General features: G+C 45.1%; 1 protein-coding gene across 2 annotated transcripts in view; it reads left to right on the forward strand.

Annotated features, from left to right (window-relative positions):
- Nucleotides 1-15,920, forward strand: part of DLK1 (delta like non-canonical Notch ligand 1) — a 172,184-nt gene that overhangs the window by 113,209 nt on the left and 43,055 nt on the right. The window contains exon 3 of one of the 2 annotated variants that reach the window (XM_078660187.1): nucleotides 4,976-5,106. The exons of the other annotated variant lie outside the window; for it this stretch is intronic. Coding sequence (XP_078516313.1) covers nucleotides 4,976-5,106 — 131 coding nt within the window. The remainder of the gene's footprint in view (nucleotides 1-4,975; nucleotides 5,107-15,920) is intronic. 2 annotated transcript variants of the gene reach the window in all.

Raw genomic sequence — 15,920 nt, forward strand, 5'->3', positions numbered from 1 at the left:
ATTGACATATTTGATTTTCTAATAATTCAATAGTAAAGTGCACAGGTGTGCCCGGGGCCTGTAAATCACTTGCTGCTAGTAGGTCTTCAGCACTGGTTGTTCCAACCACACAAGTAGCCCTTCAAAGGTATCTCAGAATGGCCACTGCAGTGTCTGTGTACAGTTTTTAACTGTCATGTTGACATGGCAAGTGCACCCACTTGCCAGGCTATAACCATATGGGCAGGGTGCAGTGTATTTGAAAGGTAGGACATGTAGCAGGGTGTTTTACATGTTCTGATAGTGAAATACTGTGCATTTCGTTTTTCACTATTGCAAGGACTAGCTCTCCCATAGACTAACATTGGAGCTGCTGTGTTACATTTTACAAGTGTAAATTTCAATTGGGAACAGCTAGAGATTTGGAGTTTAAGCTCTCTGAACCCAGAATTTAATACCACACCTTTTAGTAAAGGCGATTTTTAAATTGTGTGTTTGGAAATGCCACTTTTAGAAAGTGGCCATTTCTTGCTTAGCCATCCTGTGTGCCTCTGCCTGTTTGTAGATTGACAGTCTGGGTTTAGACTGACAGGGGCTGCTTTAGCATCCCCTTGAGACTTTCACACAAGGAGAGCAGAGGTGTGCCCTGTGTATGCAGATGCGCCGTCCAGGGCTAGAGTGGTGGGAGGAGTTGGCACTAGAACATGAATAGGCTGTGGCTGCCTTCCGCAATGCTGTCTCTACCTCCTGTAGTGAAACTGGTCCAGGGAGGGCAGTACTGGTTTTTACTGAGTCAAAGAGACTTTCTGCCTAAAACATGAAAGGGAAAATTAGTTTAAATATTGGGGCCCTGACCTCAGACCTTTAGAACACTTTTGGACTAAGGACCCAGCCAAGAGGAAGAGCTGGAAGAGCTGCCAGGGGGATACTGATCCTTTGCTGTTTGTTGCTTTGTTGGGTTGGCCTGCAGTTGCTGCTTCTGACTTGGGTAGTGAAAGGACTTGACTGAACTTTCGTGAATCCTGCTGTTAAGGTATCTCCAAGGGCTTGAAGTAGAGTTTGCCTTCTGTTGGAAGTCTCAGACATACCAAAGACTTCACCATCCTCTGGGTACCTGCATCTGGAACTGCGTTTTCATCTGCCTCAAAGGAAAAAGCAAACCTGACGCCTTCAACGAAGCCACTACCAGCTCCATAACCTGTTGGCACCGCAACAAGTACCGTCGCACTGCACACCACAATCTTGGTCCATCTGGCCCTGAACGATGTTGTCACTGAGCCGCTGTTTGCACCATGACCTGCAGGCAACGTACACCACACTGCCTTGCTTTACACTGCCGCCCTGATTTCTCCAACACAACCGCTCCAAGTTTACATCGACGCTGCTACCTTCACCGTGGCCTGGAGCCACCGCTTGTAAGTTATTAGACGCACCACCTCCTGTCCCATTCTGCAGCCTTGGCCCACTGATGCCGGCATCATTGACTGCAGATCGTCAACCGACACCCCTGCTTGCACCATGACATGTGGGCCCCACATACTGTATTGCCTCACTTCGCACTGCAGCCTTAGGACTACCAGCGACAGAGCTTCAGCAATAACAATGCCACTGCTTGCACTGCAATCTTCCAACACTACAACGAGCACCGGTCCACTTCGCACCGCAGCCCTGGTATCACCGATAGCGCTGGATGCCATCGCCGACCGCTTCCTGCACCGCGACCTGAGGACACCGCACACTGCACCGCTTCACCACCCACTGCAGCCCTGACATCTGCTGATGGCTGCACTCCTGACTTCAACCTCACAGAGTACAATCTGCAATGCGTGTGACTTCAAGGGTCCAACCACTCCTGCACCGACCTCCGGAACCAACACCTGTTAATGTTGTCTCTTCAGAGCTCATCGCTAGGTCCATGACACACTGCATTTTCAAGGTAGTGTTTGCGGGTCTGCCAACACCGTACTTGGCCCGCGACCTCGCTGTCGGCCTGAACTGTTAGATTTGTTTGTTCACGATGCCGTGATAGCCCCAGACTAAGCTTTCGACGTCAAGGACTGTATCTTAAGTTTATTTTTGCAATATTCTTATCTTGATACCTGTATGTTGGATTTATATTGTTTTCTTTTTGTTTTACAGAGATATATGTTGGCTATTTTTCTAAAAATGTTGTTGTGTCCTTTTGTAGTATTTTCACTGTATGTGTTATGTGCAAATGCTTTACACATTGCCTCTGAGATAAGCCTGGTTGCTCATACCAAGCTAACAAGGGGTTATTTTAGAAGTGTATTCCCCTTTCCCTGTCTAGAAAGAAGGGTCCCTACTTGGACAGGGTGCAAACCTGCTAACCAGAGACCCCCATTTCTAACAGTGGGTTATTCATGTTAGTTAGAGTTTGGGAGTTCACACAGGGGCGTAACACAGGCCCCTACAGCCTCTGCGGTGCGGGGGGCCCCCAAGCTCCAGGGGGCTCCCTCAGCACAGTACTACGCCGGAGAGCTCCTGATTGAGCTCGGAGGGGGCCCCTCCATGTACTTTGCAGGGGAGTCCCCTCAAGTTTCCTTACACCACTGGGTTCACATATCAGGGTGACAAATCCATGTTCCAGCACACTTTGTATGACACAATAGAAAATTTCAACCTAGAGTGAACAAATGGTTCAGACTCTCAAACTAGATAGAAGGCAAAATAGTCATCAGAAAAATGTCCATTATACTAATTTACGTGGATCATTTCAATGGAATGGAATGCAATGCTAATAGACTTTGAATCAGGTGCTGATATTAGCCGGCCTCAATCAGTTGGTGAAGACAACGGTGAAGAGATGCAAAATTAGCGAAATAGATGTTATCATCCCGACCCCCCACCCTCGTCCCCCCCTCCCCCACCCCAATGATCCCATATAGGGGCAACTGAGGCCGCGCAACCGGGTGCAGAAAGAAAGAACAAAAGGAAAGAACAACAATAAAGTTACTTTGATCTGTTAACGTAGGGAGTGAAATGGAAGTGGCAGGGAATTATTAGAAATTAAGGCTATATGTCATTACAGATACTGCGACACAGTACGAGTGGTTTGTGACTTGAAATGTATAAGTGCCGGGGAAGTTAGCGGGAGCGGGGAGTTGTTGTAAACAGAAGGGAACCAAAACAAAAAGAAACTTACTACTATATCTGATATTTTGTAACCTGTACGGACCGTAAATACATGATATGTGATTGATGCAATGTTCATAATTGTCACTGTCCATGTCTAAATCCTGAAATTAAAAAAATAAATAAATAAAAATACTACTCTACGTGGATTCAGTATTTTAACATTATTACGGAGCACATCTCTGTCTTATCGGATGCAGATTTTTTAAGGCTCCATTAGCGTGGGAAAATTAGTATCAATGAGTAGTACATGACCAGATCTATATAGCAGCCGCTTGCAAGTACCAGACCTTAATCATAGCTTATGGCGACCCATCTTCAGACCAACTACTTGGGAAGATTCAATTGATACAAGACCATATGCTAGGATATTAAAACTCAATTATGAGAACTTTGATAAGGAAATGTACCTGATTTACCCTATCGAGTGATAGAAAACTAGAAAGAGTCAGTCGACTGTACTTTAGTAATATGGCAGAGAGATCTGAAGTCCAAAGAAGTCATGTGGTATTCATCGTTTCTTTCTGGAGTTTGATGCTGTTTTGGAACATATATTTGTCATTAATTTATGCCAACAGCAGATTACTAGAGATGAGTGGTGATTACACCATCTGTTGTTACTACAGATGAATGGTGGTTAGATTATATATTAGTAGAGATGAATGGGGGTTAGATCATGTGTTTGTAGATATAAATGGTGGTTAGGTCATGTATTAGTAAGAATGAATGGTCGTCAAACTATCTGTAACTAGAAAAGAAAGATTGTGGCCCCAGGTTTAACAAAGCCCAGTGACAGTTGGATTTGAGCCAGACAGTTACACGTGAACAGTAGTATGTTGTATGCCCGAAACCTAGAGGAGTATCTTTTGAAGAAATACATTGACTAGCACTGTATGTCTCTGATGAGAATCGGTATGACACCAATGTTGCTGCACAGATTACATTCGAAAAGCCAACGCGTGCTGCATGCAAAGGGTCTCAGCCCACATTACTTCTGCTAATTTTGAGATTGCTCTGTTATGTAATACTTTTTGAGAAAGGTGTTTAAAAGGTTAGTGACATTTAGTGAGGTTACACATACCGGATGAATCAGTGGCTATGCGTACACATTGTGGTCCACATAATTCATTTTAAATGTGTTGACTTGGCAACAGCTCTGGCCAAACGCAGCGTTTCTATTGGCGGATCTAATCAAGGCTTCCTGGTCTGTTTCTTCGCAAGGCCGCGGTACTCTGCTGCTTGTAATGAGCCCGAGGAATGCGGCTGCTGCCTAGCGCACCCCATGCAGAGGTCTCGCGCAGTCCGGGCCAACTTCTGTTGCACGTGAACGCACGTAGAATAGTGAGGAGGTTTAGTGGAAACGGCGGCATAATACATTTGAAGAGGTCATGGAGTGTTAGGGTAACTGTTTTGTTCTACGGAAAAAGCAGGCATGATGATTGTTTTACTATTCTGATGCACATCAATAGATTATGTGTATACATATCATTACCTCTAATGACATGGATTATTTTATTGCATACCGTTTACACTCCTTTTTGATAACGTTTGAAAAACTAAAAAATTAAGCAAATTTAAATGGTACACAGACAGTCCAGGTGTTGAATGTATCTTGTGATAGCTACTTGATTTTAAGAGCAATTGAGCCTTTTCGATTTCCTTAACATTTAGCTAGAACATGTTTTTGAAAAACCTTTAAATAGGCTTTTAACATTGATTATTTGTTGAATGTTTATGTTTTTAAACATGGTGCAAGGCAAGACTCCTCAAATGCTTTTATCTCGTTGTGAAGCCCCTGCAAACATTTTAAACAGTCTGTGCCTTTATTCTGTTTCTTTTGCAGGTGTCAACCAGGGTGGCAGGGAGAACTTTGCGACCGGTGCCTGCCTTTTCCTGGCTGCCTGCATGGCAAGTGCACCAGCCCGTGGCAATGCGTCTGTCAAGAAGGATGGGTGGGAAGCCTTTGTGACATAGGTTTGGAAATACTTTAACATCATAAGTCAGTTAAAAAGCATGTATCAGCACCGCCATCTAGTGGACAGAAGGGAAAGATTCACTGTAGAGTCTTGTTTTGGTTCCAAACCTGAATGAAGCACGTTCCGAACGACTATTTCTAATTGTGTACAGCATGCAAATACAATGAGCCAGATTTACAAGCCCCTTGCGCAACTTTTTTGTCAGTTTTTCCACGTTAAAAGTGACGCAAAAGAAGTGCAAGGGGCTTGTAAATCTGCCCAAATATATTTAGGGCCTGATTTATGAGGCTGTGCGTCACTTTTACCCCGCCGGTGTGTCACTTTTTGTGATGCACCAGTGGCGTAAAAAATGCGCCTTGTTGCGCCATATTTATAAAGTGACGCATCTAGGTAGATGCTTCACTTTGTAAAACCCTGCGCCACATTATTCCTGCGCCAGGTATAATGTATGCAAGGGGGGCGTTTTGACGCAAGAAAGGGTCATGGAAGTGACGCAGTGAAATCTATAAGATTTCACTGCGCCACTTTTAAGACACAAATGCGTCAATTTCTTACGCCTGCCTCACAGCAGGTGTAAGACTGATGCAGGCCCTTTCACATGGGGCTTGCCTCATGTGAAAGGACACATTTCTGGAGTTGCGTCACTTTTGTGACACACTCCAGCAATGCATCACTTTTGCGCCATACAGATACGTCAGAAATACTGACGTATCTGTAACTCCTTGCGCCATGATGCGTCATACTGTAAATATAACGCATCATTGGTGTCGCAGGGATGGTGCAGAGAAAAGCGACGCATCGCCGTTTTCACGCAGCGATGTGTCACTTTTCATAAATGAGGCCCTTAGTCTCTTCCTGTAAAGCCTACACTTTTAAAAGAAACGATTGCATGGAAATAAATATGTGCTATTCTTAAATAAAACACACCAATTCACATTGTTTTACTGTCTTGGCCTTGTATCAATTTATCATTTATAAGTGACTAGCTTAGAGGGAGGCTGGGGTAATATATAAAGCAATGGGGCTATTAATTCTTTGGCAAGATCCTGAGGCCAATGTCTTCCCACCGAGGAACCGGCTTAGAGAACGTTATTGGAGTTTGGTAGCCCAGAAAATGTTTGGTCGCTGTAGTGGCCCTTCCCTGACCGCTGCTTTTTTAGACATCAAGCATACAGCAGCCTTAGAGGGCTATTGGGTCTTTATAACTGTCCCTGGAGACAGGAAAAGATACCACCAGTTCAGGATTGGTACTTTACCCATTAACAGCCACACTGCTAAATGGCGCAGTGGTTCCGGTGCCACTTGTCCCTTTTGTCCCTCTGAAAGGGAAAGTATTGGCCATATACTATTCATCTGCCCCGAATATAAAGTACCAAGAAGGACATGGTTGAGACCCATTTGCCTCCAACTAGTCATACAAACAGGTTGTGAGGCATTGAGGATTTTAAAAACAAATAGATCACAGCCTGTGGTTGTAGCTGTCGCAAAATGTCTTCACTGGATGTGGATTATACGAGCCCGAGGTCTTTGCACAGATTGATGAGTTGTGTGTATTCATCTAAACCACATCAATTTGCACTTGTAACTTTACTGTCTTAGAGCAATACAGAGTTGGAATTACTGTTGTTTTTTTTAATAATCTGGATTTTTTAATAATTGATAAAGTTGGATTTTATTTAAAATGGTCATAAAATCCACCACTACTTTTAATTAATTATTTATATTCTTAATGTTGGAGATTGACTTCATGTAACGTCTTGCTACTTTTTGGACGCTATTTGCTGCTGGATCTGTTTTAATCAGCCATAAATGTAAATTGTTCTGTTAATGTGTCTTTTATGATTTTTATCGAAATCAAGACTTTTTGAATTTGAATTTGACTTGCTTACCCGCGTTGCTGCGATCTCCGAAGAAAGGAAATTCAAGGAAACTCGTTATGATAACATTCAATTTACATTGTGTCAATTTTTATTGAAACTTATTCATTTTAATATGGAAAACATTTCAAAGTGTCGTTTTAATTCTATTTATTTATTCGAGTGCTGGTGGATACACGATTTTTTGTTTTTCCGTGTGGTGCGTACATCAGTATTCGAAAGATTATGAGGGCCCTGGGGGGCCGATATTTAAAAAATGTTTATGCCAGAAATCTTGGCGGGAGTGTTCTCAACAACTTCCCAAAGTTTCTTGGCGATCGGATGAATGCAGTTTTAATTCTATTTATTTATTCGAGTTCTTGTGGATACACGATTTTTTGTTTTTCCGTTTTGTGCGTACATCAGTATTCGAAAGATTATGAGGGCCCTGGGGGCCAATATTTAAAAAACATTTTATGCCATAAATCTTTGCGGGAGTGTACTCAACAACTTCCCAAAGTTTCATGGCGATTGGATGAATGGTGTTTTAATTCTATTTATTTATTCGAGTTCTTGTGGATACACAATTTTTTGTTTTTCCGTCTGGTGCGTACATCAGTATTCGAAAGATTATGAGGGCCCTGGGGGGCCGGTATTTAAAAATAATTTATGCCAGAAACCTTCGCGGGAGTGTACTCAACAACTTCCCAAAGTTTCATGGCGATCGGATGAATGGTGTAGTAATGCATAAAGGGCAAACAGACAGACAGACAGACATTAGTTTTTATATATATATAGATATTTGATAAAATGTATAAATGTGTTATAGAAAACGGATTTTCAAATGGTATGTAGTTATAATATAAATAACATTATACTTCACTGCCATTTCAGTTCGTTTGGGAATTTTAATTGCATACTATTCTGCTACCGGAGTGTCTCTCTGTAATCTCTTGAGCTAACATCTTGGCAAATATGTTTCGGAGTGTGCATTGGATACATATTTATTACCACATAGATGTAGGGAATTCAGCCCCTGGCGCAATTTGATTCATGACCAATACATACGGTCCACGTTTAGAGTAAACTGAGAAGAAAGACAATGCAACCGATAAACAGTGATTGCTATACAAATCCTCATTTCTTGTATGGGATTTGTCTGAGACAAAAATGCAACAATCAATACTCACTTTACCTATTAATACGTACATTAACATTAACAGTGCTGCACAGAATCTTAAAAAGTTGTAATATCTATTTCCTGTCTCCATCTATCCATCATTTTACAATGGTCTGTCTGAACATGGAATTTTGGCCCAATTCTATATTGCTTTCAAGATGTGAATAGAAAGTTTCCAGAGGGCTGAAGACCAAAGCGCATTCAGCACAAAAAGCATGAGCAGTGCACTATAAAATAAACAATAACCTAGGGAACATTGATTACAATTCAAAGAGATTGAAAGGGGATTTAGTACAACGTATATTCTCATTTTATAAGGCTGCTTTCAAATTATAATATATTACTATTCCATTTTTGATAATGTAATGGATCTTGGTCGATGTCTTCATATATGAATTTTAAGAATGTCGGCCATTAGCAATATAATGTAGCAATTAAAGTAGCAAGAGAGCCCATGTACGGGTGGTATATTAAAAGAATATTAAGTAGTCTCCTGAGTTTTGTTAAGTGTTTCCTAGAATGTGTTCACAGCAAAGGCTAGGCAAGGGGCCTGTTGATTTTTTTTTTCAGTCATTCAGTCAGTCAATAACTTTATTCCTGCTATCTCGGACCATAAAAGTACATCATTGCAATCATCATTCCACACAAAAATAAAATAACAGTAGACTGTACAATCATGTATTTACAATAATTATAATATTAAAAATAAGGGTAAAACCATTATCCTAAAATCAAGTAAAAACAGTTGTAAAATTCATTTGAGGCTAGTAATTATTAAGATCAAACGAGGAGTAGAACCGAGAAGTCGCTCAAACTGCCCAGCTAGCTAGACCTACAATAATTGATAAAACTAATATACAGAAAGCTCTCCGTAGATTCACTTTAAGAAGCCTCAGCGCCTATGCCACATACCATTTAAGAAGCGCGAGCAGCAAAAGCAACGGGGGATGGGTGTCGTATTCTAAAATCCTCTAGGCCTCTTGGCAGTGCCTAAACCCTAAGTTTCGGTACAAAAGGGGGTGGTAATGGACAGAGCATCTGAACCAATCAAACACTCACACCCAGTCAAAAGATCTGGGTTTAATCCATCACCGTTCTTTAGCCCACTCTGCCACCCCAGTTCAGACATGGCTATATGCAAATCAGTCTGACCCTGTGCCTCATGGGAACAGTCCAGCCCGAACTGCCAAGCCATGCTTCCCTGGACCGGAAACAAGCTTCCGAGGACCGGTTTCTGGCATTACAGCCGTCTTCAGCCCGGTTTGCTTGAATCCAGTGGCAAAGTGAGCAAGGGACTCACGTCTGAGCATACCCTGCCACACTTAGGGTGGCCAAAAGCGGTACAAAAGGGGGTGGTAATGGACAGAGCATCTGAACCAATCAAACACTCACACCCAGTCAAAAGATCTGGGTTTAATCCATCACCGTTCTTTAGCCCACTCTGCCACCCCAGTTCAGACATGGCTATATGCAAATCAGTCTGACCCTTTGCCTCATGGGAACAGTCCAGCCCGAACTGCCAAGCCATGCTTCCCTGGACCGGAAACAAGCTTCCGAGGACAGGTTTCTGGCATTACAGCCGTCTTCAGCCCGGTTTGCTTGAATCCAGTGGCAAGGTGAGCAAGGGACTCACGTCTGAGCATACCCTGCCACACTTAGGGCGGCCAAAAGCGGTACAAAAGGGGGTGGTAATGGACAGAGCATCTGAACCAATCAAACACTCACACCCAATCAAAAGATCTGGGTTTAATCCATCACCGTTCTTTAGCCCACTCTGCCACCCCAGTTCAGACATGGCTATATGCAAATCAGTCTGACCCTGTGCCTCATGGGAACAGTCCAGCCCGAACTGCCAAGCCATCCCTTCCCTGGACCGGAAACAAGCATCCGAGGACCGGTTTCTGGCATTACAGCCGTCTTCAGCCCGGCTTGCTTGAATCCAGTGGCAAAGTGAGCAAGGGACTCACGTCTGAGCATAGCCTGCCACACTTAGGGCGGCCAAAAGTGGTACAAAAGGGGGTGGTAATGGACAGAACATCTGAACCAATCAAACACTCACACCCAGTCAAAAGATCTGGGTTTAATCCATCACCGTTCTTTAGCCCACTCTGCCACCCTAGTTCAGACATGGCTATATGCAAATCAGTCTGACCCTGTGCCTCATGGGAACAGTCCAGCCCGAACTGCCAAGCCATGCCTTCCCTGGACCGGAAACAAGCTTCCGAGGACCGGTTTCTGGCATTACAGCCGTCTTCAGCCCGGTTTGCTTGAATCCAGTGGCAAAGTGAGCAAGGGACTCACGTCTGAGCATACCTTGCCACACTTAGGGCGGCCAAAAGCGGTACAAAAGGGGGTGGTAATGGACAGAGCATCTGAACCAATCAAACATTCACACCCAGTCAAAAGATCTGGGTTTAATCCATCACCGTTCTTTAGCCCACTCTGCCACCCCAGTTCAGACATGGCTATATGCAAATCAGTCTGACCCTGTGTCTCATGGGAACAGTCCAGCCCGAACTGCCAACCATGCCTTCCCTGGACCAGAAACAAGCTTCCGAGGACCGGTTTCTGGCATTACAGCCGTCTTCAGCCCGGCTTGCTTGAATCCATTGGCAAAGTGAGCAAGGGACTCACGTCTGAGCATACCCTGCCACACTTAGGGCGGCCAAAAGTGGTACAAAAGGGGGTGGTAATGGACAGAGCATCTGAACCAATCAAACACTCACACCCAGTCAAAAGATCTGGGTTTAATCCATCACCGTTCTTTAGCCCACTCTGCAACCCCAGTTCAGACATGGCTATATGCAAATCAGTCTGACCCTGTGCCTCATGGGAACAGTCCAGCCCGAACTGCCAAGCCATGCCTTCCCTGGCCCAGAAACAAGCTTCCGAGGACCGGTTTCTGGCATTACAGCCGTCTTCAGCCTTGCTTGCTTGAATCCAGTGGCAAAGTGAGCAAGGGACTCACGTCTGAGCATACCCTGCCACACTGAAACCCTAAGTTTCTGCATATTGGGGCTAGCCATTGTGGGAAGTTGGCCTGGTATATGATGTTCACTATTCTAGTGAGCACCTTGCACCAGTCCAAACAACCCTTATGGTGATGGTTGTAAAGTCAACCTTATAGACCAGCTATCCTAGTGGTAGCATGGACAAAAGCAGTCTTAGGCTTAACTCAAGAGGGCATGTGAAGCCAGCTGTTTTATCATATGCAATCCCTTTAATACCAAATGAAAGGACACCACACAGGTTATATATTCAAAATATATATGCGTTTATTTCTAAATCAATCCTCTGAACTCTTTATGAGGTCAGAGGCACAAGCGCATAACAAGAAACTTAATATAACATACAATAAGTTGCACAAATATGGATAGGCCCTCGTGTCCCACTAAACCATATACTAAAATAGTGGTATAAGAACCACATTACAAACAATGGTAAGACCTAGGGCCTTGGGAATTGCTGAGGCTAAACTGGACTAACAGTTGTTAGGGAGCAGGAGGTCCACGGGATGCGTGCGCAGTGTCTAATTGCGCACGCGTGCACACATAGAAGTAAATGGGTGCGTAAAGTTACAAAGTTAAAGAATTAGGAGTCTTCCGACTGGACTAGAAGCTAACCACTTGAAACTAGGACACTAGGAGAGTTACTCTTTACAGGAGCACCTCAGTACTCGCGTTACCTCACCCACAGGAAGCGGGTGCATAGGTGTCAAAGTGTGTCGGATTTCGTCGTGGAGTTCTATGGAGCCTTAGAGAAAAGATGCTGCAGGCGACCAGGAGAGAAGAGTCTGGTTGGATCCAAGGGTGGATCGAAGATGGAAAGTACCTGAAAGCAGAGGGGACAGAGTCTGGATCACTAGCCAGTGACCAGGAAGGAACCAGGAAGGAACCAGGCGATGTCGGGAAGCAATCAGGTGATGTCATGAAGATTGTCTCTGCAGCCACATGGACCAGGAGGTGTCGACGACAACCAGGAGCTGGATACGGACTGTCCCACAAAGGCTCTCGCTGTCGGCAGTGTCGGATCTCTATTCGGAGTCAACAGGCCTTGGCAAATACAGCCCACGCAGGAATTGAAGATGGCTTCTTACTCAGGCCAGCAAGGACTGAGGGGCTTCTCCTACGCAGGGAAGCAAGGACCAGTCTGGAGCAACCAGACCAGCAGTGTAGATTTCGGATTTCGTCGTCACAGAGGCCCCTAGCCAATGGGCAAGTGACCGGACAGACGCGTCGAGCAGGAAAATGCAAAAGGGCCCCACGCAGCACTCGGTGAGTGTGGAGAGGTGATCTTCGGTGCAGTTGGTGCTCGGGGCTGGGGCTTCTCAATTCCCAATGCACAACTTCGAGGGTGCCTCAAAAGTTGCACGGAAAGCAATTCGCTGGCTTTCCAAGATGGCCGGTCCCACGTCTCTCGTCGCCTCCACAGGTCTCAGCTTTGCTGTGGCTGTGGATCGGGCTGTTGGATGTCTGGAAGTCTGGGTCTTGTCAGGCTCTGTGTTCGAGCTCCGGCGGGAGCAACGACAAAGCATACCGTTGAGTGCTTGATGGTGCCTGCTTGCACAGGGTGGTCACTCCTTGACCACAAGGGAGATTCTTCAGTCTTCTACGTCGAGTAGGATGTCGATGGTCCAGAGTTTCATATCATAGTTTCAGTCAGGATATATCTAAAGTCTAAGGACACAGCTCCTACCTATATACCAAATCTATGGGCTGGATTACCTGCTAGGTCCCTCCTATGGGTGGGACCCAGGAAGGTGGTGGTTACACCCCTTTCCCTTTGTACAGTTTTGCACCAGTGCTGGGGCTGGAGTGCCCAAGCACCGGTTTGAACTGGACTATGCATGGGACACCTTGTGTGCCCCAGGCAGTGTCTCATTTCATTCAGCCCTCTCTGCCCCAATACACTATAGCCTGTCTGGGGTGGTGCTAGCACCTCCCTGTGACAGGACACCTATTGTCCAAGCCTTCCTCGCTGGAAGGACTACCAGCAGCAGGAGGTCAGACTTGTGTCTGTGGCAGCAGCATCCATTTTGTGATGCTGAGGCTCTGGTTAACTTTAACCGGGATTAATGGAAGTAACATGTCTTCTCTCCCTAGAAGGGCGGAATGCTACCCCCGTCGCCAGAACTGGCGAGGGGGTAGTATTCCAAAGCGTATGTCACCTTACATGACATGTTTTGATAAAGCCAAACCAAAGATAGCATTTAACCGCGAGGTTCATAATGCACTTAAGAGTATATGGTATGGCATTATCCTAGAACACCTATAAGGACATGGTTCTGAAAGCTGCAGACAGGCTCAGCTCATGCTAGTGCACCATTTCACATAAAACCAAGCACTCTGCCTTTAGGATTGTTAAGGCCTGCCATAGGAGTGACTTATAGGTGTATATGTGTCCAGATATAAGGTTAGACATAGGAATACTATATCTAAGCAAGGGGTGATTACACAACCTTGCCCCAGCTGAGTGATCAGCCAGTTGTGTCAGTTTGGATGGCCAGCCAGGGGTGGCAAAAGATATGCTGCAGCCCCTGGTAGGCCTTGGGTGCACCTATGCCCTGGGTACCTATAGTACACTGTAGATGGACTCATAGGAGTGACCCAAATCCCAATTGGTGATGTACCTAAAGTGCATGGTGTGAATTTAGAGAGAGAACAGCAGGGCTGTGGGTCTGATTAGCAGGCCCTCAGCCACATTAAGTTGAAAACCAGTGAAGCAAAAAGCAAAAAAATTGGGGTGACCATCGGAAAGCAGACCCTACTCTCCTACAGCCATTATTTGTGTGGCAAGTGGTAGGCAGGGCAGACAAAAAGCACATGAGTTTCAGACTCTACCCTATATTTACACGCTGGGCCTTCTTCCTTATTTTCTGTGGCCCATTTACTAGAAAGGGCCATTAGTGGAAGGGTCCCCATTCTAAATTGCATGTAAAGGGGTAAATCACATCCAGGCAGTGTTCTTTTCTGTATTCAGCCTTTACTTGGAGGAACTCTATTGTTAGTCGACCACCGGTGGCCCTTTCTTGGAGTTTTAATAAGTTGTGTTGCCTATAGTGCCAGACAAGATCTAACCTGTATATTAATGGACATGCTGACTCAGGCGTTTTCCAGAGGTCCTGCTTGCCTAGCCTAGCACAGCGATCCCTTATGTGGATAAGCCATGGTATTTTCTTGTTAGTTAGGTTCAATTGGACCTCCCTGAGCTCTGCTCTATAGCACGACAACTCCGGCGTCGCCCATATCCTGCGCCAGAATGTAATGGGCCTTAAGGCAGTCTCTTCATCTATAGGTTGCAGACCCAGATCTATGCGGAGGGGGACTAACGGGGTGCTACGCGGAATTGCCTCATGAAATTGTGCTCTATTTTCACGAGGTTGGAGGGCCTGCAATGTCCCCACAGTTCAGCCCCGTAAAGGGTAGCCACCCTGGCTTGGACTTTGTATATTTCAATAATAGGGGCAGCTGGCTTGAAAGTGGAGGTTCTATGCAACTTCATGATCCCCCCCACCGTCTGCGTTAGTTTGAGACCTGCCTTAGCCAATTGGGTATCCCACTCAAGATGTTCTGATAGTGTAATACCAAGGTACTCGAATGTCCTTACTCTTTCCAGAGGTATACCCTCTAGGAAGGGATTTGGGCGGGTGGTTTTGGGGAGTTGAAGATCATGAATTTGGTCTTAGTTACATTGATCTCCAAACTCCTCAAATTGCAGAACTACGCAAAACCATCCAGAGTGCGTTGTATGCCCATTGGTGTTTTGGACAACAACAGAGTGTCATCCGCGAATATCAACGAAGGGATTTTCCCCAAGACTAACCTTGGTGCATTGCTGTCTTTGATACTATTTAGATGTTCGATGAGCCCATTTATGTATAGACAGAATAGGGTAGGGGCAAGGACACATCCCTGGCGTACCCCCTTTTTGACAGGGAAGCGAGCAGAGAGTTACCCATACTTTCCATATCATACTTGCGCATAGTTACCTGCGTGCAGCCTCACTAGCACGTCAAGGAGGTAAGGTGGAATCCTAAGGTTGCGTAGTACTTTCCAGAGTTTTTCCCCGAGGACTAAGTCAAAGGCTGACTTCAGGTCGACGAATATGAGATAGAGGCTGCCACCCTCTATGCTCACTGTCATCCAGTAAAGTAACTGAAGTCTAAATATCTGGTCGACAGTTGATATACTCGGCCTGAAGCCGGCCTGGTATCTCCAACTCCTCTATTCAACCCTGTATTCGGTCCAAAATGACCCGTCCCATGAGTTTTTGGGTTGTGTCTATTAGACTAATGGGCCTATAGTTTGAAGGTAGGAGAGGGCAACCTTTTTTGTGTATAGGGACTATCTCAGCCCCACGCCAAGTATCCGGGGGATCCATGCCCTTCAAGATGGCATTAAACAGGACACACAATAGGGGGCCCAGATTTTAGGTTCCATCCGGAAGAGATCTCCAGGTAGTTTTTCTAGGCCAGGTGCTTTATTGGGCTGTAGATTTGTAATAGCGTGTTCGACTTCACTCAGGGTAATCTCACACGCACCTTCCAGTTGGGAAACCTGAGAAGACGTTGGAGAGACATTAAAAACGGTCACTTCATTCTGCTCACCATATAGTGCCCCAAAATGTGCTTCCCAGCCTTCGGGCTCTATATTAGGTTCTAGGGCAGGTCGTCCTCCCCTATCCCCACAACTTACTACTGCCCAAAATGATTTCAAATCTTTATCATTCAGGGCCGTCCTAAGGGCTTCCCACTTCTCCAGTTCCCATTTTTTATTT

The sequence above is a fragment of the Lissotriton helveticus genome, chromosome 9 (assembly GCF_964261635.1).
Source record: "Lissotriton helveticus chromosome 9, aLisHel1.1, whole genome shotgun sequence".
NCBI lineage: Eukaryota > Metazoa > Chordata > Amphibia > Caudata > Salamandridae > Lissotriton > Lissotriton helveticus.